At 63.6% G+C, this 21,826-nt stretch overlaps 3 protein-coding genes across 14 annotated transcripts in view; 1 reads left to right on the plus strand and 2 right to left on the minus strand.

The window, feature by feature from the left end:
* Positions 1-21,826, plus strand: part of ATP6V1G1 (ATPase H+ transporting V1 subunit G1) — a 107,995-nt gene that overhangs the window by 3,868 nt on the left and 82,301 nt on the right. The window lies entirely within an intron of this gene.
* Positions 65-16,197, minus strand: AKNA (AT-hook transcription factor). 10 transcript variants are annotated; one of them, XM_049832474.1, is made up of 22 exons: positions 11,330-11,488; positions 10,252-10,534; positions 9,128-10,107; positions 8,530-8,604; positions 7,821-7,977; positions 7,521-7,675; positions 7,351-7,410; positions 7,136-7,236; positions 6,854-7,016; positions 6,616-6,743; positions 6,355-6,528; positions 5,953-6,160; positions 5,740-5,846; positions 5,302-5,510; positions 4,881-5,067; positions 4,356-4,550; positions 4,009-4,112; positions 3,677-3,781; positions 3,486-3,587; positions 2,824-2,949; positions 2,393-2,555; positions 65-2,082 (listed from the first exon to the last, which is right to left on the minus strand). In XM_049832474.1, exons 1-22 carry the CDS (start codon positions 11,357-11,359, stop codon positions 1,800-1,802), a joined length of 4,095 nt encoding a protein of 1,364 aa, XP_049688431.1. In that variant the 5' UTR covers positions 11,360-11,488; the 3' UTR covers positions 65-1,799. The 10 variants fall into 10 exon arrangements, 8 of the variants coding, with proteins under 8 accessions (XP_049688431.1, XP_049688436.1, XP_049688434.1 ...); XM_049832479.1 differs by having other exon boundaries at positions 4,356-4,517; positions 11,330-11,487; XM_049832477.1 differs by lacking the exon at positions 11,330-11,488 and adding an exon at positions 16,110-16,197 and having other exon boundaries at positions 7,136-7,410; positions 10,252-10,524.
* The window catches only part of WHRN (whirlin), a 57,610-nt gene continuing 52,646 nt past the window's right edge, over positions 16,863-21,826 (minus strand). For 2 of the 3 annotated variants that reach the window (XM_049832484.1, XM_049832483.1), the window contains 4 exons: positions 20,948-21,545; positions 19,136-19,314; positions 18,343-18,465; positions 16,863-17,589 (listed from right to left, as the gene is read on the minus strand). In XM_049832484.1, the coding sequence (XP_049688441.1) occupies positions 17,407-17,589; positions 18,343-18,465; positions 19,136-19,314; positions 20,948-21,545 (1,083 nt within the window). In that variant the 3' untranslated portion in view covers positions 16,863-17,406. The remainder of the gene's footprint in view (positions 17,590-18,342; positions 18,466-19,135; positions 19,315-20,947; positions 21,546-21,826) is intronic. The other variant, XM_049832485.1, reaches the window with a different exon arrangement.

The raw sequence follows: 21,826 nt of genomic DNA on the forward strand, positions 1-21,826 counted from the left end.
CCTGGTGTGGTGATGCCGAAATTCACCCGAGAAATGGCTTTGAAAAGGAAGAAAAACCCACAAGCCGACCAACCGCATTTATTTCGTTCAAAAAATAGGTGATTATCTTAGTACAAAATACTATCCAAACGGCTCTGCTGGTCATTACAAAATAGGAGATACAGAAAAAAACTTCATCTTTGCTCCCGGCTATTGCATTTGGGATAGTTAAATACAGCTGCGTGCTCCCTGCACACCCCAGCTGGGCTGGGGGGGGTCACAGCTTCCAGTGCAGCTGCAACCTAGCCCGTCGGCTCGCTTGGGACACAGGTACAAGCAGATGCATCCGGAGACACATAAATCCTCTTTAAAATCCCCCCTGCATGCCCCCAACCCACCCCTCTCCCCCCAAAGGGCAGCATCAGGGGCAGCCCCTCCCTGGCCCCCCCGGGCTGGTTGCAGGATCCGGGCTCAGTGGTTTTGCAAGCGCTTGGGGAGGCTCTAGACCTGAGTAACTCACGGGGGGCATTAGTGATTTCGCCCCCAAAAGACGTGGGTCTTTGTACAACAAAAAAAATTCAAAAATAAATAAATTTGACACGGGCACTTCAGGTAGGTCCTACACATAAACACAGCCAGGGGCACTGCAGGCTGAGATGCTCAGGGATGGGGGGGGTTGGCTGGACCCATCCCTGGGGGACAGGGTGCTGGTTCTGCGTGGGTGCTGGCGGGTGCAGCTGGAGGGTCCCCCCAGGATTTGTAGGGTGTGGAGCACCCACCTCCAAGGCACTGTGCCCTCTCTAAGGGCTGCTCTGACCACATCCGTTTTGCTAAAAAATAGGCGTTAACTGATTACAAAACCAGCCTGGAGGGACGGGGGCTCCGCAGACCTCCTCAGGGCCAGATCCTGTCCCTGCCTCAGTCTCACCGGGCAATTTTTCCTCTACCAGCCCAGATCGCCTGGGAATCCCAAGGAAAACCCCAAATCCTTCTTTCTTTCTGCCTGGATAACACTGTGGGCGGCCACACCCAGGGACAGCCAAAAAACCCCACAAATGCCCCAAGGATTATACTGGAAATTAAAACCAGAACATATATATATGTACCTCTATATAGATACATATATATACATACACACACACATTGTATATCATCAATCAACCCTAAAAGAGTGATTTAGCTGCTTACTAGCTACCTCAGAGAAAAAAAATTCACATAAAATGACAAAAAGAAGAGCTTTTCCAGGGAGGACCTGGCTCGGTTGAAGTCCAAGGGCAGAGCAGAGGGCGGAGGGGGGCACCAAGCTCCCGGAGGATGCCTAAAGGCTGGGAAAGGGGTTGAATAGGGAATTGCGGGTACTTCTGCCCCCACAGGCACGGAGGTAAATGCAGCTGCCAACGGGGGCTCGACCTGTGTTGCAGTAGGACCTACACAAAGTCAGAGCACCCCCAGAAGTGCTCTGCTCCAGGTGGCGTCTGCCGTGGGGGACACAGGGCCACCCCGTTGGTCCCAGGGGACGGTGCCCTCCTGCGGGGGCTGTGCTCGCAGCCTGGGGTGCCACGGGATCATGCCCATGTCTTGCCCCACTCCTGCACCTTGGGTGGTCCTGAAAATGGACAGACAGATGGACAAGCGATGCAGGAGGTCTAGGGCAAGCGGGATGGGAGCCGGTGCAGGACCCCATGGAGATGCCTCCAGACCCGCTGCCCCCAGATCTGGCAGGGAGCATCCAGCGAAGGGATGCTGATGGGGGTACCATCTTCCTCCTCCTGCTGCCCCCTGCGAGGGCACAGAGGGTTTGGCAGGGGCCGGCAGGACCCTCAGAAGAGGCAGGAGCCCCGCAGGTCCCGTGCTCGGCTCAGCTCAGCGGCTAGCGCCCGGCTCATGCGGGTGGTGGTGAGCCTCACGCTCTGGGCAGCCTCCACGGCCCGGCTTAGCGACCGGTTCAGCTCCTCCAACTCCTCCAGGCCCAGGGTCAGGCAGCGGTGGTGGCCGGCGGCACGTGGCCCAGGGGGATGCTCTGCCCGCCGGTGCCCCGCAGCGTGTTGGAGGGGAACCCCGGCCACGGCTGGGGCTGAGGTAGGTACCGCTGGGGAGCAGTAGCTGGGAAGAAGAAGGGGCCACGGGCTCAGCTTTGCCCCGTAGGCTGTACCCCCCGCCCCGGGGGCTCTGTGCCTCCACTCTGCCTTCTTTTCACCCCTCTCCCCCACCTCATCCCTCTCCAACCCCCAGCACCCATCTCCCTACGCTCACCCCCATGCAGATCCTGCTCCCAGCCAGCTGCCACCCGGGTGACACTCCGTGGGCAAACCAGCAGGTCCCTGGGGTGGACACAGCCCCTCCGGGGTTCACCCTCCTCCCCCTGGAGATGCTGACCTCCCCCCCGGTCCCCCCCAACGCAGAGCATCCTTACAGCACGGAGGGAACGTAAGGCACGAGGGGGACGGGCGCAAGGCAGCCGACGGCAGCGGTGGCACCAGGGCTGGCCAAGTACCAAAGTCCGGGCTGCTCCGGTTTCTCGGCTCGGGGACCAGCGCGGGAGCCTGGGGGGGACGTGCCACCAGGGCCACGCTCTGCTGCGGGGAGGAAGGTGGTTAGATGTCCCCAAGGGGGTTCGATGTCCCCAAGGGGGTGCAGCGAGCGGCAGCCCCAGGTGAGCCCACCCGTGCCACAGTGGGAACAGCCACGCCTGGGGGGAGCGGGTGGTGGCACCGCTGGGTGTCACTTCTGTCCCCAAGCAGTCTGCCAGCGCTGTGCCAGGGGTCTGAGGGTTGTTTCGCATCCCCCCGCCCCGGCTCCCATGCAGGGATGAGCCATGCCAAGCACGTGCCATCCGTCACCCACCGTGTGTTGCTCCGTCCCTGCTGCCGGGCGCGGGGGGACCCATGGGTGCTCGGCAAGCTGGGCAGCGCGTTCTCCTCGGAGTGCTGTGCTGGGGCTGTCTGGCGGCATCACCCGCCCCGAATCCAGCTACGGAGAGAAGAGCGAGTGTGTCTGGGAACATCCCCGCCCTGACCAAGCAAGGGCGGTTTGGAAAAAGCAGAGTGGTTTGGGGGAGCGGCTGGGACAGGAGGCGGCGGCCTTTCCCTGCAAGGGTGGGGGGGGGGCTGCAAAGGGGGGGCTCTTCAAAATGGGGGAGGGTCTGCAAAATGGGGGGTCTGCAAAGCATTCTGCATGTATCCAGCTCCGTTCCAGGCAGGCACGGGACACAGCAGAGCCCAGCTCTGCGCCGTTACCCAGGAATGGGCCACGTTAACCTTTAGCTAAACGACAGGGCTGGGGACACATTCCCACTGCTCCGGGGACGCCAGCGGCTGCAGCCAGCAGCGAGGAGGGCACCCCAGGGCAGGGGGGTCCAGCCGAGGGGCACTGGGGTGAGCCCCAGGCCGCGGGGAGTGGGCACATAGCTCCCCCCTCCCCAAGCCTCTAGTTAATGAATTAAAGTCATTAGCAGGTCCGTTTGTGAAGCCCAGAAGGGGCTGGGGGCTGCTCCCGGGGTCACTCACCTGATGATGTCTTGCTCCCGTGGCACCGGGGGCACCCCGGGGTGCCCGGCTCTTCTCGGGGTGCTGGGGTGGCCCGCGGCATCCCCGCCTGGTACCGCGTCCCTGCCAAAACCCAGCGTGAGCGCGGCCGGGAACCCCAACACGGGGGCAGCCACCCTCAGCCCCATGCACCGACCGCTGCTGGCACCCACCTGTGTACTGTCCCCGAAATGTCACCACTCCTGGGGTGCTCCCAGGGCTCTTCTGTGGGCAGGGGGTGGCCCGGGGCCCGGCGGGTGAGGGGTCCGACTCGGAGGCTGTGGTGGAGGAGAGGGAAGCGGGGTGGGATCCAGTGGGTCTGACCCCAGGTCTGCAGGATCTGGCCCTGGGCTGAGCGCTGCTGGGTCCCACGGGCCCCCCAGGACCTGCCCGGTTCCCGCAGCCCCACCAGCACCCCACTCCGTTTGGGGAAGGGGAAATGGCACGCAGGGAGGAGCGTGTCCCCACTGACCCGCTGTCCCAACCCCAGTGGGGTCCCACTTACCGAGGTCCAGCTCCGGCCCGGCCCGCGGCAGCGATGCCGACCTCCGTCTCTTTGTCACCGCGACCCCAGGGGCCACCCTGCCCCGCACCGGGGGGCTTGGCTCCCTGTGGAGGGGACGGTGCTGCTGTCACCACCCGGACCCCCCAGTGTCCCCTCAGGCATCCCCCCGACCCACCACCCTGCACAGCCAGGCTGCTGGTCCCCCTCCCCGAGCCCAACCTCTCCCCAGTTGCAGCAGAAATGGGACGGGCTGGGGGTGTCCCCAGGCCCGTGGGACACAGTGCTGCCCCCAACCAGGGGTGGCTGCTGCCGCACCCCCACCGCCCCCCGTCCCTCGTGCCACCTACCCCGAGGATGCTGCGTCCTTGGGGGACGACGGTCCGCTGGCCACCAGCTGCCTCCTGGCCGGGGCGGCTTTTCCCTCGGGATAGCTGCGGGAGCAGCGCAGGCTCTCCTCCAGCCTCCGCTGCAGCCGCCACACCTCGTCCCGCAGCGCCCAGATGGCCCGGCTGCCGCAGGACAGACGCCACGGTGAGGGGCGCCTGCAGTACGGCAAGGCTCCCAACAGTCCTGGCTGCTCCTGGGGTGGGAGCAGTCCCGTTCTCCCCGGACCCCACGCCTGACCCCATCCCCACTGGCCAGGACCCAGTAGCTATGATGCTCCCCAAAACCAAGCCTGGGGCTTGTCTCAGTCAGCCCACACATGTCATGAGTTTGGAGGACTCGGCCCCAGCTAGGTCCTGGCTCTCCAAGAAGGGAAAACCTGCTGCTGCCCAGCAGAAGATGCTGGTGCCTTTGGGGACTTTGCTTGGCAGCGTCCCTGTGTCGCCTGGGGGGGTTGGCCCGGTTTGGGGGGGTACACAGACACTCACTCACGCTCCAGACGGGAGCCCAGCAGGTCGCAGCGAGCCGGGTCGAGGGATGGCAGGTCAGGGGACAGCGGGGTGGGGGACGGTGTTTCGGGGGATGGCGGGGGGCTGGCCGGGCCCCTGGCCATGCTGGAGGGGTGGCCACCGGCGCTGGCGCAACTCCTGCCTTCTGCCTCCGAGTCCATGTGAGCTGGGGGGGGCGGAGAACAGTGAGCAGAGGTTGGCAGCGTGGGACATGGGGCTGTCCCCCTCCCAGGAGAGACCTGGGGGAGCAGAACCAGCAGGCAGAAGGCACCCCCAGGCCAGCACACCAAGGGGCTTGGGAGAACACCATAAACCAGACCCTCTTCCACCGGCAGAGACAGGGCCCCCCCAAATCTCTCTCCCTGGGGACACGTCCCTCCCTGAAACACTGCCTACTCACTGCCGTCACCGTCGGGTCCTGGCTCGCTGCCCGCGCTGCCTTGCGAGGGGGTGCTGGGGGGCAGGCGGGCCCCCCCCGTGCCACCCTGCCTGCCCACGGGGTAGATGCTCATCAGTGCTGTCTCGGAGGGAAGCGGGATCACTTCTCTCTTCCGTGGAGGACAGAGGGTTGCAGGGATGGGGATGGAGGGTCCCAGCAAGCCAGGGGTCCTGGGGACGGGACGGGTGATACAGGCAGCCGCCATGGCTCATGCCCCAGCCATGGGCCACCCTGCACATCTCCAGCCCACCCCAGCAACCCCTCCCTGCTCCCTACGTCCTCGCTGTCTCTCCCCCCATCCCTGCTCCCCTTCAGTGCTCCAAATCCCCCCAGACAGAGCCAACAGCCCATGTCCCTGAATCCCCACACTGGGGTGAGGGCAGGGACCCCGAGCCATACCCGGTGCCGGGAGGCTGGTGCTCAGGGGTGTGCACGGGGGGTGACACCCTGCTGGCCTCCGAGCCCACAAAGCCGCTGTCCGTCTCCGGTGACACAATGCGCTGCTCCTGCAGATGCGTCGAGGAGGGCAGGATTGGTGCCAAGCACCCCCAGGAGCCCCCAGCAGGTTGTAGGGGTGCTGGCAGATGGGGCCTGCAGTCCCAGGGGACTCACCTTGCGGGGCTGGTGCTGGGCGACAGCGCTGCCCGCTCTGCTGCTGCGGCAGGACAGGAGCATCCGTGGTGGCTCAGGGAGCCCCAGGGGAGGTTTGGCTGTAGCCGGTGGCTCCTCAGCGGTGGCAGGGGACAGGTGGCCCCGTGTCCTGCCTGGCCATGGAGGGTCCCTGGCGGGCAGCAGCGCAGCTCTCCTCTCCGCGGGGTGCCTGCAGGGAGAGGACGGACCATGAGCAATGGGGCAGTGCAACCCCAGATGTGGGGAAATGCCCTAGGGCAGCCAGCTCTCCCATGGAGGCTGTTAACTCTGAAGCCTACCAATGCCAGTGATGTAAAACCTGAGACCTGACAGAAAACCTCCCACTTGCCCAGCATGGGGCACTTGTCCTCCCACAACACTTACAAAGGGGAGTTCTCGTGGTTGACCCCCTCCTCTAGTGACTGTGTCCTGCAGGCAACCTTGCTGGGGCCACCATCCCCTGCTGCAGGTCCATCCACCTCCTCTTGGGACCCAGTCTCTGCCAGACTCAGCTGCTCCAGGCTCAGTGACTCCGGCAAGGACTTGAAGTGCTTGTACCTGGGGGGGACCACAGGCAGGATTTGGTGGTTTTGGGGAGCCGCTCCCTGCCCGCATCCCCCCCCGCCTCACTGCGAGGGCACTCACTGCTCCACCAGGTCACCGAAATCCTCCTCCACTCGGAGCTGCTTGTGCCAGAGGGGCCGGGGCAACCCCCCCGTCGCCACCTCGCTGTCCCCTGCTGTCCCCCGGGGACCCTCCATCAGTGCGGGGCTCTGCAGGCAGGGCACAGCAAAAGGGGGTCAGAGAAGCACGACCTCCACCCCAGCATCTTTCTTTGCACCCCCAGCCCTGTCCGCTCCCCCTGAAGCCTTGCCCTGCTCACCTCGGGGTGCGGGGAGCAGGCGGCCGGCGGTGGGGAAGGGGCCGGAGGGGAGCGGGGCTGGTTCGGGCATTGCAGGGGGAGCTGCCGCCTGGCCCCAGGCTCCAGCCGCTCCTTCAGCTCCTCCAAGCGCAGCCCCAGGCGGAAAATCTCCCCTTCCACCTCGCTGCAAGACAGCAACCATCAGTGTCGGGGAGACGCCGAACCCGGAGGCACGGGGGGCCGGCGGCACGGGTCCCTGGGGCTTCGCCGGTGGGGAGGGGGCGGTGGGGGTCAAGCACTTACCGGTTGGGATCAAACTCCCCCGATGCCCCTGGGTGCTGCTGCCGGGCTCGCAGGTACGCCCGCTCCAGCGCATCCTGCGCATCCCTCAGCTTCCTAAACCTCTGCGGCACAACGGCGGCGACGTCCGAGTCTGCCGGCTCGGCCCCTGGTCCCCGCCACCCCCCCGGCCCCGCCGTGCACCCCCGGGGTGGGGTGCCAGGATGGGGCCGACGCACCTGGAGCTGCTCCTGGGGCGTGGGGCTCCCAGCCCGGATCCAGCCTTCGAAGGATTCCACCTGGCCGGGAGAGAAAGGGCTGAGCCCAGCCCCGCTGCAGCCCCCCGCTGCAGCCCCCCATTCCCGCTGCAGCCCCCCATTCCCACTGCAGCCCCCTCCCTGGAGCTTGCCTGGGCCTGCAGCTTGTGGGTCTGGCCCGCCAGCGTCCGCGTCAACTGGGTGCCCGGGCAGCGGCACGGCCCCGGGCAGGTGGGGCAGCCCCCCCCAGGTGGAGGGGGGGAAGGAGGAGGTTGGGGTGATCCCTCCCGGTCTGACGGTGCCGGAGCTGCGAGAAAACACGAGGACGAGGTGATGCACCGGTCCCCCCACCCCACCGTGGAGAAGCCATGGGTATGGGGGGGCTCGGCTCAACAGCCCCCCCCCCCAAAACCAGAGCAGGAGGGCGACGGGGAAACCACGGTTCAACCCACCTCCACCCAGCGAGGCCGGCGGGGCTGGGGCCGGGGTCGTGCTGAAAGCTGCCGTCCTGGCCTGCGGGATGCTGAGGGCCATCACCCGGCAGCCGGTGCCCACGGTGCCCACGGCGAGGCTGCGGCTGGGCCGTGGCGGGTCGGCGTACAGGCTCACCTGGGGGCAGGGAGAGGGGGTTTATGTACCCACCCTGCACCCCAACCCTGGCGTTGCCCACCCGACGTGCCCCTCGGGTCCCCCGTGGGGACGGCAGGCAGGCAGGGGCGAAGGTGGGGGCACGGCGCGGGCGGGGGGCACAGCCGGGCGCCAGCCCTGCCTCAGTTTCCCCACCCGCGCAGTGGTGCGGGGCGGGAGGCGGCGAGGGCGACACGGGGACGCGCTTCCGCCCGCCGCCCTGCCATTTCAGTGACGTGCCCTGCAGCCGCCCCCGCCATTTCGGGGCCTGTTTCAGCTCAGCCACCTCCCTGGCGCGGAGGGGAGCCTGCCAGGCGGGGGGGGAAGCGACCCCCGGTTTTGGTGTGGGCTCTGCGTTGGCCTCGACCCCCGCTCCCCAGGCTGGGTTTGCTCAACCGCAGCCCCCCGGGCGGAGGAAGAGCAGGGGGGGGGACCAGGGGAAGAAGAGACCCTGAATAACCCCAGGGAGGGGGAAGCAGAGCCGGGAGTCCCCCCTCCTGCCCCCCCCGCAGCCATCCCTGCCCTGGCACCCACCCTGGCACCCAGGCGCAGCTGGTCGATGGTGTTCTCGGCCTCGGCGTACTTCGTCAGCAGCTTGTGGTAGTCGTCCTGTGGGGAGGGGGCACCCAGTGGGTGACGGCACCCGGCACGGGGATGGGGGCTCGGAGGATGCCCGAGGGGTGGGTGGCAAAGGGGGATGCAACACGGAGGGAGGCATCCCTGTGTGGGGATGACAGGGCTGGGGGGGGGGGGGGCTCCCATGGGTGGGGGACACCCTGGGGTGCAGAAACCCACCCTCCCAAAGCACCCGGCCCCGCTAGTGCAGATGTGGGCCCTGTTTCTCTGCGGGGGGGAGAGCTGCCCTCTCCTCCCAGGGGACAGGAGGGCATCGCAGGGGACAAGCACCCTGGGGGTAAAGAGCACTGGGGGGGGTGTACAAGCATCCTGGGAGGGGGGAACACACAAGCCTCCCTGCCTCCAGCCCTGAGTGCTGCCCACACCCCTGTCTGGTCCTTCCCTCCTCGCCATGGGACTGCTGACACCTCCATCCCACCTGCACTGCCTGGTCCCCCCACCCTGGAGACCCTCCCAGTAAGGCCTCTCTGGCTGAACTGGGGGAGCTGGGTGTTACCTGGAGCTGTTGCACCAGCTCGGTGGCTTGCCTGGGGGACCTGAACTCCTGCGGCAACCCGGCGGTGGTGGGGGGCTGCGGGGGGACCCCCTCCCCGCTGCTCAGCAGCACCTCCCGGACGATTTCGGCTGGGGACTTGAAGCCGATGGGGCCGCCCGGGGCCCTGGGGCGGGCGGGCAGGGCTCGGCCCCGCGGCGGCCGGTAGCTCTGGTCGAACTTCACCCGCGCCTCCACCTTGGAGAGGTCGGGCAGGGGGTGGTTGAGCCGCCCTCGGCCATACTGGGTGCCCTCGGCCGTGCCGGTGCCCGTTCCCGAGGGATCCCTCGCTTCCTTGCCGCCCGTGTGCCGCCGACGGGGGCTCAGGGACCGCGACGGCCGGCCGGGCTTGGGGGGCAGCACCGTGGGTGCCGCTTTCTTGGGCACCTGGGACCCGTCATGCAGCTGGGGTGCGGGGGGGGTGCCAGCGCCCCAGGGCTCCCCGGTGGGTGCCAAGCCAGCGGTGCCGGGGGCCGGCAGCCCCGTCCTGGCCGGCTGGGGCTCGGGGACGGGCTCGATGCTGGTGGCATCGCAGAGGTCATCGGTGGAGAGGGGCAGCAGGCGGCTCTGGCTCGGGGTCCAGCCCTGCCCGTGCCCCCCGCCGGCATCCCCAGCCGTGCCCCAGCCCCGGTGCCGGCGGGATGGGGTGGCGGGGTCAGGGCTGGTGTCCGACAGCCCTGAGGTGTCACCACCGTCCGTGCTGCAGCCGCGGGGCTGGCAGAGAGCCCGGCCGTCCCGCGACGCCACAGGGCTGCCGCTGGATCCTGAGCCCCACCGGCCCTCATAGGAGAGCTCCGGGTAGGGCTCCCCATCACTCTCTGCCCCCCAGGGCTCCTCGTCCCCCCTGGAGCTGCCCCGCTCCTCATCCTCCTCCGCCAGGTCCCGCCGCGGGTGCCAGCGACCCTCCTCCGCTGGGGACCCCTCCTCCGGGTCCTCGCCGTCGCCTGCAAAACACCAGCGCCGCGGGGCTGCTGCCAGCCAGCCGGTGCCCCCCGGTCCCCTCGCAGCCCCCCTCGGCTCCAGCAGCTCCTGGGACCCCCGGGACCCCCCAGTGAGGGTCTTTGGGCAGCGGGGAGGGGACAACTCACCCCACGGTGGGCTCCCGGCATCCTCCCCTAGGCCGATGACCCCATCCTCGTCCATCCGCCTTTCAAAGTCGTCTTCCTCCTCCTCCTCCTCCTCCTCCTCTCCCTCCCAGTGCGTCAGCTCTGTTTGTGTCCAGCGCAGCCATGGTGCCGGGCTGGCCATGGCCCGCGGGCACGGCGTCCCCGTCACTTGTGCCGCTTCATGGCCCAGCGGTGGCGGCAGCAGGCTGGGGACCTCCTTGCCACGAATGTAGGTCACATCGCCGCCACTGCGTCCTGGCGGGGGCTGAGGGAGAGGGAGGGATGCTCAGCAGGACACAGTGGGCTCTGTTTGAGGTGTTCCCCCCGCTGCCAGGGCTCCCCCTGTCCCCCAGGCCCCAGGGCAAGAGCAATCCCCCATGACAGGGGGTGACACTCGTGGGCCAGCCCCCCCACCCTGCATGAAGCCGGAGCTGATGCTTCTCCCATGGCCATCATGGTCCCCAGAGCTCCCCATGGGGATGAAGTCCCCCAGGGCCACCCCAAAAGGCTTTTCCCCCTCTGGGGTGGGCACTGGGGACACCCTGCCCATGCTGGCACCCACCAGACATCACCCTGGCTGAGCAGCCACAGCCTGGGGACCGTCAGCGGTGCCACCATAGCGCAGGACAGTGCCGGGGAGGCAGGAGCACCCCGAGGCCCCTCCAGCTCTGGCGGGCTGACAGCAAGAGGGATCACAGCAGAGGCCTGGCACACTCGCTCCATGAATGACCTAAAAGCAGGAGCTCGCCCTCGCCCCACTCCTCGGTGTGCCAGGGTTCCCAGAGCCGCAGCGGCAGCTCGAGAGATGCCGGATGCCAAAAACCCAACCGTTGGGCGGGTAGCAAGAAAGGCCACAGGGTTTTCCCGGCAACATCCCCTCGGCTAGATTTGAGCCCCCCGCAACCCAATTTTGGCCATGGGGTGCTGGAGGCGGCAGCTGCCGCCGTGCCAGTGGCCAGTACCAAGCACCATGCCGGCATCACCAGTGGTGACCCCACAGAATCCCCAACCCAATGCCAGAGCATGGAGGAGCAACTGACCCCATGCCAGGTACACTCACCCCGTGCCAGCAGTGCCGGGACATCCCCATCACCGTGACCCCATTGGGGGTCCCCAAAGCAGCATCCCCCGAGCACCCCAAAACCTTCCTGCTGGGCTTTTGCAGAAGTAGGAAACGATGCTGGGTGCTTCCTGCAAGTTTGCAGGCAGCCGCAAATTTTTTAACCCCATCAGGCCCTGCGCGGCAGGGGCTATACCCTCCTCCTATGTCACTTTTCATCAAGAACTTTATTTTTTCATTCTATTCAGAGCAAAATGATGAAGCACAATGGCGGGGGGGGGGGGGGGGGGGGGGATGCCTGGGACCATCAGCAGCTGCAGCTTCCAAAAGAAATCAGGATGAGGGTCTTTCAGGAGGCCAAGCAACCCCAAAATTCAGCCATACAGCCCCAAAATATGGCCAGGCAGACCCCCTGTTGGAAATCCAGGATATATCCCAGATTTCCAAGGGGGGGTCTGCCTGGCCGCCACCCCAAGATGCTGCTCACAGCCCCAGGGATGCCATGGCCATAACCAGACATCAGGGCGCATCCTGGCACACTTGCAGGCAGGCAATTAATTCAGCTCGTTACTGTGTAATTAGTGGCACGTGGAGGAGAGCTCGCATGAGCTCCCGGCTGCTAACGAAACCACAGCACGGTCCCTGGGGTGGGTGTATTTAGCTGGTGGGTGCTGTGGTGATTTTGGGGTGCTGCTGGCTTGGGGATGGTGGTGATGAGCAACAAAGCTACGGCACCCACATGCTCCGGGAAAAGTCCTGTAACCCACTCCGAAGTCTCAGATCTGCAAATTCCCTGGTTTAAATCCTGCTATTAATGGTTTTGGGGGGGTTTTGGGGGTTATTTTCTGCTGCCACCCGGCATCAAGGTCCTCGGGCATTGTCCTTGCACCAGCAGCAGCGCGCTCCCAGTCCTGCCTGCATCCTTGGAGCTTTATGGGCAGGGAGCAAACCCCAAAGCATCCCTCAGGGTCTTGTAAACCTCCCGGGGAGCTTGCAGGAGTTTTTTTCCCTGTACACTTGCTGGGCAACTCCACTTTCTGCACCTGGAGATGCTCCATAGCACCTCCTGCCTCTGGGGTGCAGCCACCAGGGAGGATGGGGTTGCCCATGGGATGCTTCAGGCTCTGCGGCTGCTCAGTGCAGCTAAAGAGCGATTTTGGCTTCAGCCCCTCCCTGAGCTGGTATGTTTCCAGCCCTGAGCATTTGCCCACATCCTGGCCTGGAGAAGTGGCACACCAAAAGTGCCCCCTGACCCGCCTTGAGCCCTGCAGCACCCCCAAGAGATGAGGAGCCCCAAACACCAGCCCTGGGGGGGGGTCCCAGTGGGCGAGGGTGGGGGTGAAAGAAGACTGTGGGTTCTGTTGTCTTGGGGCAAAGAGGGTTAAAATGTGTCCTACCCAGTTTCGGCAGGCTGGAGCTCGGATCATGCCTGACCCATACTCCATTGGCTGTCACCCCATTTCTGAGCAGCAGCCCCTCCCGGCTGCACTGCCCGCAGCAGCCACAGTCTGCAGGATCTGCTTGCAAATCCAGCCACATTTCTTGCTTTCCCAGAAAGTCCCTCCACCAATGGTCATGATGGTAAGAGAGAAGAATCTTGGATTTTTTCCCCTTTAAGTGAGTTGCTCGCTGTTATGGTAACACAGAAAAGCTTGAAAAATGATGTGGCTACGTACTTGGGAACCACAAAGCAAATGCAAACAAGCCCAAGTGTGTATGTGTGTATTTTGTTTTTTAATCTTGCTCTTTGAAAGCTGGGATTTTGCAACAGGGTAATCAGAGAAAGCGCTAAAAAGAAATTTAGAAGCCTCAGCTAGAAAATGTCTTGTACCCCTGAACTCTGCTCTGCCCGAGACCCTCAGTCCCTCTCCTGCCCTCCACCTCTCAGCCAGGGGTGTCCCAAATTGTGCCTTGGGGGTGGAGGTGCTCGGACGAGGGAGGCGATGCTCAGGGCAGTGATGAGTGCTGCCAGGTCTCTGCCTGGCCAGCAGGCAGGAGAGGTTGCCTCTGCCTGGCCCTGCCCTCAGCTCCTAATCTCTGATCCACTCCGCAGGCAGCTTCACCCTCCGCCACAGCGATCCCGTCCCTGTCCTGCTCCCTGCCCTACAAAACCCGGGGGACAGATGGAGGTGCAAGGCTGAGACTGCCCAACTCATTGCACGTGTGAAGCAGAGCAACAGCAGTGCAGTCAAGGCCAACACCAAGCAGCGCGTGGCCCTGTCACTGCTCCTGGCTTTATCAGTGCTGACAGCGGAGGAGACACCGCATCCCCAGCCCCAGGGCTTGCTCCGTGACATGGCGGTGGGGGGGGGGGGGGCGACAGAGCTGCTGTCACTTTGCCTTCTCTGCTTTGTCAACCCTGGGCAGACCAGGTGGGTTGGGGGGGCTCTGACTCCACCACCCCCATCCCTGTGGCATGAAGGTGATGTCCCCCGAGTGATGGGGAATAACCCTCCCTGAGCCCCAAAATAAAATATCCATCCCTCGCCCAGGAGGGTAGTTAAACCCCCACAAATGTGCCCGGCTGGGACGCAGGGGGGCTTTAACCCCCCTCCTGGGCAAGGGATGGATATTTTATTTTCCTAAACCACCAGCTCCAAACCCAAACTCAGTTCCAGAGAGCACCCAATCTCCCAGAGGAGCCCGGCACCCACGTCCCCCAAGGGATCTACACCCCAGCACCCCAAGATGGCAAGCAGGCAATGCCAGCAGCCCTGCCTGCAGCCAGGAACCTCTGACCGCAGGTTTTTTTTGGCTAAAAAGCTCTGCAACCCAGGGCTCTGCAGGGGGGGTACCGCTCCTGCATGCACTGCATAAAAATACACATTTTTTCTGCTTGAGTGTCTAAAAAGAGAGGTTAAAAGCAAGCAGGGGCTGACGACCGGTCCTGGCGACCTGCAGGGGAGGGCTGGGGAGGGCTGGTTTTTTGGAGCGTGGGTCTCTCGCAGCCTCCCTGCGTTCCTCTTCCCCTCCTCAGCTCGCCTTTTTGTGGGAGCCCCTAGCAGGAGCGGCACACCAGCACTGCCATCCAAAGCATCTCTTTTGGGGGGGGTGGGTGTTGAAGGAGGCCAGAAGAACAGCCTCAGGCTGAAACTTGGCAAGGGGCGTCTGCACGCCAGGAGGGAGGAATTCCTGGTTTATAAACTCTTCTTTTAAGCCCACAGAATCCTGTTTTATGAGCATGAAAGAAGGCAGAGAAGCGGAAACGCTGCTTTTTTAGTTTGCACTATTTCCCATTAAAACAAGGGAGAAACCATCACAGTGAGGAAGAGCCTGACAAACCCTCCTCGTCCTCTGAAAGCACACACGCCTGTTACTACACCATTGCTCTAAAGCCCCTAAGTCCCCCCAGTTCCCCTGCCTGGAGGGGCCATGTCCCCCCCAGCTCCCCCTTGCCGGCACATCTCCATGGAGAGGCACCGAAACCCTGCGGAAACGCCATCTCTCCATCACTTGCACTGAAGCGAAGCCCTACAGCGGGACGGGAGCTGCTCCCACGGCTGCTTTCCTACCTCCTCCCCGGCACACGAACCTTCCTGTCCCCGACGCAGGGCCCTGTCCTCCCTGGGGACAGCATCGTCCCCAGGGCCTGCCAGGAAAGCTGCGGGTGTACGTCCCGGGGACAAACCCCAACGTACCTGCGGGAGCCGGGGTGAGCTGGGGGCTGCCGATGGCCGTAATGCCTGCGAAGGGCGGCCTTAATCCCCGTCTGGAGAGAGCTGCCGCTGCGGCAGAGCCGGTGGCAGAGAGATCCCTTATTAGCGCAGGGTAAGGGGGAGGTGGCGGGGGACACGGGAGGGCAGCCGGCCTCCAGCAGCCGGGAGCGTGAGGTGGGGTTAAGCAGCAACGGGCTGGATTTGGGTAAACAGTGCGTCGACCGCTACGCTCTCCGGAGAGTCCTTAAAACATCCCTGCCTGGGCCGTTTGGAAAGGGTGCTGCAGAGCAAGGGACACCCGCGACACCCGGCTGGCACCCACGACCTGACTTTAAGGAACCGAGTGCGCTCGCAGCCGCCCTTTAAATAAAACAAGGAACTGAAGTTGAAGGCAGCCCTTGCAACTTCCTCGGGGGAGGCAGCGGCATGGCCTCGCGTCCCGCAGCCTCTGGGTTTGGCTTCGTGCCGTCCTTCGCGGCCCCGGCCACAACAGCCTGATGAAACCCTCCCGAAATCCTCCGGCCACACCACCCGCGCACAAGCCGGGCAGCAGATTCGGCCCCGGGCAGGGAGGAAGCACTGGAATAAGAAAAGTTATGACAAGTTTTCCCAGGGCCACGAAAGCTCCGATGGCGCGGGGCGGCGTGGGCAGGACACGTGTTGGCAAGAAGCGGCGCAAGCGGCCTGTCCCGCATCCTCCCGGCGCATCTCCTCGGCCGAAGGGACCCCGGTGGGGCCGGGGCTTCGCCCCCCCCATCCGCCCAGGGACCCCAACCGGCTCCCAGCTGTGAGCCAGCCCTGCCAAAGCCGGGCTCGGCAGAGCCGGGGGAGGTGCGGGGCGTGCTGGATGCGGCCCCCCGGATGGGGCCAGCCCCGCGGGCCCCCAGCTGTGCCTCCAGCTGTGCCCCCCCCCCCGCGGTGCCCCCGGGCCCCCTCTCCTCCCCTCCAGCTGCAGGGGGCGGCTCGCCGGGAGCAGCGGCGTCGCGCAGCGCCGGCCCCGCTCCCTGAGCACCGGCCCCCCCCCGGGGCACAGCTGGGGAGGAGGAGCACATCTGGCCCCGGGGACACCGCTGGAGCAGCACCCCCCGCCCCGCGCATGCAACAGCTGCCCCGCGGCTGCTCACCTGCAGGGGGGGCCCGGCCGGGCCCTCCTCTCTTGGCGCTGGGCGGCTCCGCACGGCGGCCCCGGCCCCGGCCCCGGCCCCGGCCCCGGCCGCCGCCGCCTCCTCCCGGCCCGGCCCCGCCGGACAATAGCGCGGCCCGCCGGCGGCGGGGGGCGGGGTCCGCGCCTTCATTAGCATCCCTGCCGCTTCCCGCCAATCCGCGCGCGCCGCCGAGAGGGGACCGGGAAGCCGTTAGCATAAAACCCGCCCTCCTCTGTATTTGCATAGCCCGCGGCGGGCGGCCTATCAGAGCCACGGTGGATGGCTCTCATTGTCATAATTTATGCAGCGCGGGCACCCCCTGGTGGGGCGCAGCCCGGGCGGAGCGGGGCCGGGACCGGGACCGGGGCCGGGGCCGGAGCCGGGGCCGGCCCCATCCCCATCCCGGGTGCGGCCCTTGGCGGGGAACGGGAACGAGAATGGGACGGGAATGGGGATGACCCTGGCAGGGGATGGGATGGGAATGGGGATGGCCCTGGCAGGGGATGGGATGGAATGGGATGGGATGGGGATGGCCCTGGCAGGGGATGGAGCATCGCCTCCCCCAGGGATGGGGCCCTTCTTCCCAGCCGTGACACCCATCACCACCACACTCCGACCTGCCCTGCCAGTGCCAGGGTGCCCCGTTGGCACCCCTGCCCCTTACCTTCCTATCCCCCATGTCCCGGCCCCAAAGAAGCCCCCACAGAGCTGGCCTTTTTCTAACCTGATAGATTTATTGAAAAATTAAAAGCACAAGCTCTGTATATATAAATAGGACAATGTTGCCAGCAATGTACAAGGCCTCCAGTTGCTCTCTTTGCATCCCCACCCGTGGCCCGGCAAGCACCCGAGGGAGCAATCACCACCCAAAACACCCACCAGCCTGAGCCACAGGCCCACCTTGCTCTGCGGCTGGCACTCAGATGACAGTGGGGACAGCCAGACCTCTGCCATCCTCCTGCCCTGCTCCCCAGCCTCGCCAAGGGGGAGAGGGTGTTCCCGAGGGGCAGCCCCCCCCCCAAGAGAACAGGTATGGAGACTTTAAGGGATGTGCACTGATTTCTGCCCGTTCTCAGCCTGCCCTACCCAGGCAGTGAGAGTCTGCGGTGGGTGAGGGGACATTTGGGGACAAGCTGGGGGTGTCTGCGCGTGCGGGGTGGCGCAGCAGGCGAGGGCTCTGCGTGGTGGGATGTTGCCTTCACATCTCGGCACTGCCTTTCATCCCCGTTCAAGTGCTCCCCATCCCAAGCCACGCTTCCAAAACCCATTCGGGTTCCTAAAGGGCAACGTTGAATTCTGTGACCAAGAAATCAATGTAGTCCTTTTCCTTCAGCTTAAAGGCTTCAGCGATGATACGGGCAGCTTCCCGATGCTCTTTGCCTCGTAGCCCCGTGCCGTTCACCTCCAAAATGACGTGGCCCACCTTCAGCTTCCCGCAGTTGTGTGCTGAGCCCCCACGCTGCAGGAGAAAGGTGGTCAGCTCATGCTCCTGCCACCTCCTGGCTCAACCCAGGGATGAAATACAGGTGGTTTGGGAAAAACAGGAAGTATTTCATTTCCATCATGTTCACCCTGACCTGGTGTTTGCCAGGTCGGGGTGAGCATGATGGAAATTAAACATTTCACATTTCAGAAAGAGGGGATGAATTTGGCTTCGCTCCTGCTTGCTCCTGGAGCACAGTGCCAGCTGGGATGGCCAAGAATAACCAAGGCACAGTCAGCTCTGCTTTTCTTTTGCTGTAAATAATTTGAATTTTGCCCCAAGTAAACAGCAGAGGAAACGGTGCGGGGAGACAGCTCCCAAGGGCTCAGTTCCCCAGCTATCATCCACCATTCCCCCTCCCCAACCCTCTATCTGAGCAGAAAAAGGGAGTTTCCAGACATCTTGGAGACATCAGCCAAGCTTTCAGGGCTGCCCAGACCCCCTCTAAAATGTCTGCAGCGAATCTTTGGCTGCCAGGACGTGCCTTATAGTATGGGATCATCCACGGGACACAAATGGAATGCTCGGCAACACCCTCCCAGCAGAATGATGCCTCTGATGTCTGAGGAGATGCAGGGCTATAGAAGGGGGAAAGCACACCTCCAAAATCCCCCCTGGGGCAGGGCTGACACTGCGCTCTGGCCGTGGCCGAAGGGCTTTCCTGAGTCTGTGCAGGGAGGAGAGGGATGGGATGTGCATCAAGTTCTTCCCATTCTCAGCCTGCCCTACCTGGATGGTGACGATGCGGGGCAGCGGCTGCCGTGTGTTTGCTCCACCCTCGATGGCGATCCCCAAGGTCGGTGCGCTCTTGGACACTCGGATTAGACACGACGTGGGCTCCAGGAGCCCTGGCTGCAGGGAGAGACGCAGCGCTGCTGAGGGAGGCCAGGCACCATTTGCCTGTCCTGCTCCCTCAGCCGGGGCCCCACGGCAGGCTTCCATGCGAAAGGGACAGACGCACTGCCTGCGGTTGCTCTCTGACTCCTGACATCCAAGATCGCAACTGTGTGCAGGTCTGGAAGGGCTTGGGGAGGAGCAGAGCAGCTCTCCGACTGCCTGCCTAAGCCCCTCAACGTTGCCACCACCAGAAACCCTCCAATTTACTGCTGATACCTGATGCCATCTTCTCTTCCAGGTGACAGGTGACTTTACTCATGGGACACTGCCCTGCAGATGTCCCCTCAGAACCAGGAACTCTGCCATGTCCCAAGTAGCTGCTTGCTGGAGCTGGGAGGGACCAGATTTACCCAGGATGGAGTGTATCAGTCCTAGAGTACGCCTCTCAGCTGCTCCTGGCTCCCTTCCCCACAGCTCAGCCCACCAGCAAGCTCGCTCAGCTTATCAAACAGGAGGATCAATGACCCATCAAAGCACAAAAGAGGGGTTGCTGCCCACAGGCAGAGGGAGCAGAACCGGTAGATGCCGGACCAGGCAGCAGAAAGCAGCACTGCCCCTTGGCAGCCCCAGATGCCCACCTCCCACGAATGGCAGCAGCCCGAGGCCCCCGGGCACCCAGCCTCACCGGCTTGGCGGCCCCTTCTGCCGCCCCCTCGCTCCTCACGGCCTCCTTGAGGTTTCGGCTTTTCCCAGGGACCGGCTGCCGGTTCTTGTCCTTGCCGCTCATCTCGACCTCCCCGATGTCCACCCCGCTGTCCTCGCTGAGGGTCTGCCCGCTGTCCGACAGCTGGGAGAGCGTGGAGGCTGGGGAAAGATGAGGGCTGTTAGAGGTCAGGCAGCGCGGCTCTGCGGCCAGCCGAGCACCCACAAGGCCACATAGCAGAGGGAGGACATCTCACCCGCTCCCAGGGCTGGGCAGGTTCCCTGGGATTTAGACCTGGACTTCAGAGGGGGTTTCCCAGGTGGACCCCTGCTGAAGAGCAGAGCTGTGCACAGGAACAAGCGGCCTCAAACCCAGGTCCAGCTTCCAACCCAGATCTTGAACTGGGATGGAGGGAGAGGTTATCGAGTTCAGGGATCCTGCTGGAGGCCAGTTTGAGCCAGCCCATGCTCAACACCAGGCTCTGGGAGGAGATGGGACAGACCTGAGCAAAGAGCTACCAGGCAGGAGCCTTCTCCACTTCAAGGATGAAGACTCTGAGCGCAGATCGAGACTCTGCCCCTGGAAATGAGTGTCAGGATCAAGGGTACGACAGCACCTGCAAAGGGCTGAAGCTCCAGGAAATCGGCTCTGGGACTTGGGGGGTCACACTGCTGACACCCCTCGGGCAGGATCCAGCCTCCGTTCAGTGTCAGAGGCAGGCCCTCCAGTCCCTCGCTCATTACCCTGAGATTAATGAACTAATTGCAGTGGGAGGACGGTGCCACAGGAGGGCGACAATGCCACTCACACGGGGTCCCACGGAGCCCGGACGCAAACAGGGGATTTCGAAGTGGGCTCACAAGGGCTCGGGGATGCTGTGGGTACCCCCAGTCCCAATGGGTCTCAGCCGAAAGCAGAGCCCACCCTCCTGGGAACCCTCAGGGCTCCAGGACCACCCTTCCCATTCCTGCTGGACCAGAGCCATTTGCTGAGGGACCTGTGGAGCCCAGCACGCTTCTCCCTTGCTTCCACTCCTTTTTCCCGGGATATGCTCAGGATAAATCTGACCCCCAAGCTCTGTGTGGCCACCATCAAAATTATTTTTCCCCCCCAATCTGGAGTTAATGTGAAAATCCCAGAATTTCTTTTTTTCTTTTAAAACTCCACTTGAAGCAGATTTTATTAACTAATACAGCAAAGCCCACACAAGAGAGAAGTCGCAATCAACTGCCTAACAGAGCTTGGTCTTTAAGCAAAGGTCAGCCTGAATTGCACTGGAAACCCAGGGAAGCTTTTAAGAGCATGCTGAATGCCAGTGGGGACCTGGCTGCCCTGTCTCAGAAATTAACACTGCTACTGCTGATAACACTGTGGAGGGCTTTATGTGTTTCCTGGATTTTCACTTTTTTTGCCATGATGCTGTCAAACTGTTTTCTGCAGTTGAAAATTCACCCCGGAGAAAAAGCAAACCAACACACAGCTACCAAACGTTGCCACACTGATGCGCTCTCTGTGGCTTTTACCCTATCCTACTGACCTGGAGTTTGAACCGAAATCACGTTTGACCTTGCGGCCCCTCCCTGGCAGGCACTGCCAGCCCACATCCCCACCTGGAAGGGGGAAGCCCTGCAACCAAGCCTGCTGCTCAGGCAGGGATCTGCAGCCTGATACAGTTCTGCCTCTTCCAACTCCTCCGGTTCCTGCCCTTGAGATCCGTCTCTTTGCCCGTTTCTCTCTCTCGGAACACCCCAGAGAGGTTTTTTTTCACCCCATGGCTGATAACGTGACACCCACCTCTGGCCTGGGGCAAGGGCCTCACTTCGTTGACGTCGGGCTCGCTGTTGGGTTGGTGCACCTCCACCATGATGAAATGCTGGTTGGCCATGGCCTGTGGGCTGCCCTTGTCCGGTGGAGGGGGTGCCGGGTGGGGTGGGGGAGGAGGAGGGGATGGGGAAGGGGGGCTCTGAAGCCCACCAGCTGAAGGGCCTTCTGGGGGTGGGCTCTTCAGCCTCGTTGGGGACTGGACCCTGGGGAAGGGACCGATGGGGTGTTGGCTGACCAAGGAGAGCTGGGCATCCATTTGCCTCCTGGAGCTGTGCAGGGCCGGGGAAATGGTAGCATAGATAGCGCTCGGGGCAGACTCCTCAGTGGATGTGGTAGCAGTGGAGGTCATGCTGACCGTGTCCTTCTCGGGGTGGCCAGGAGGGGGACTGGGGTTTCGGGGGGCCACGAAGAAAAGGCCTGACTGAGACGACTCGGAGGAAGGGCGCTTGGGCTTGTCTTTCCCTGGGTTCCTGTGCTGGGCAGCAGAGGGGTCCAGCATCTGAGGGGCTGAAGGAGGAGGCGGAGGCTTGAAGTTGGGTGGTTCATCTGGGAAGGAGGAGATATCATCCTGCCAGACCAAGAACAGAAGCCTTTAGGACACCATGCCCAGCTGCAAGAACTTCCCCAGGCTCACAGTCACCTGCATCTGCCTTCTCACAGTGACCATGGCAAGACGAGCTGATTTTCATAGAAACACCTTTCTGACCTTACTGGCAATAAGAATATCACTCACAAATGAGGACAATTAGAGGATAAACTACCCAACTTTTGCTCTGGTTTGCACAGATGCTACTCCTATTCAGACAGCCAGAATCCTTCTTCCCAACTGGTCTGATTAATTCGCTTCAG

Source organism: Accipiter gentilis, chromosome 29 (genome assembly GCF_929443795.1).
Source record: "Accipiter gentilis chromosome 29, bAccGen1.1, whole genome shotgun sequence".
Classification (NCBI taxonomy): domain Eukaryota; kingdom Metazoa; phylum Chordata; class Aves; order Accipitriformes; family Accipitridae; genus Astur; species Astur gentilis.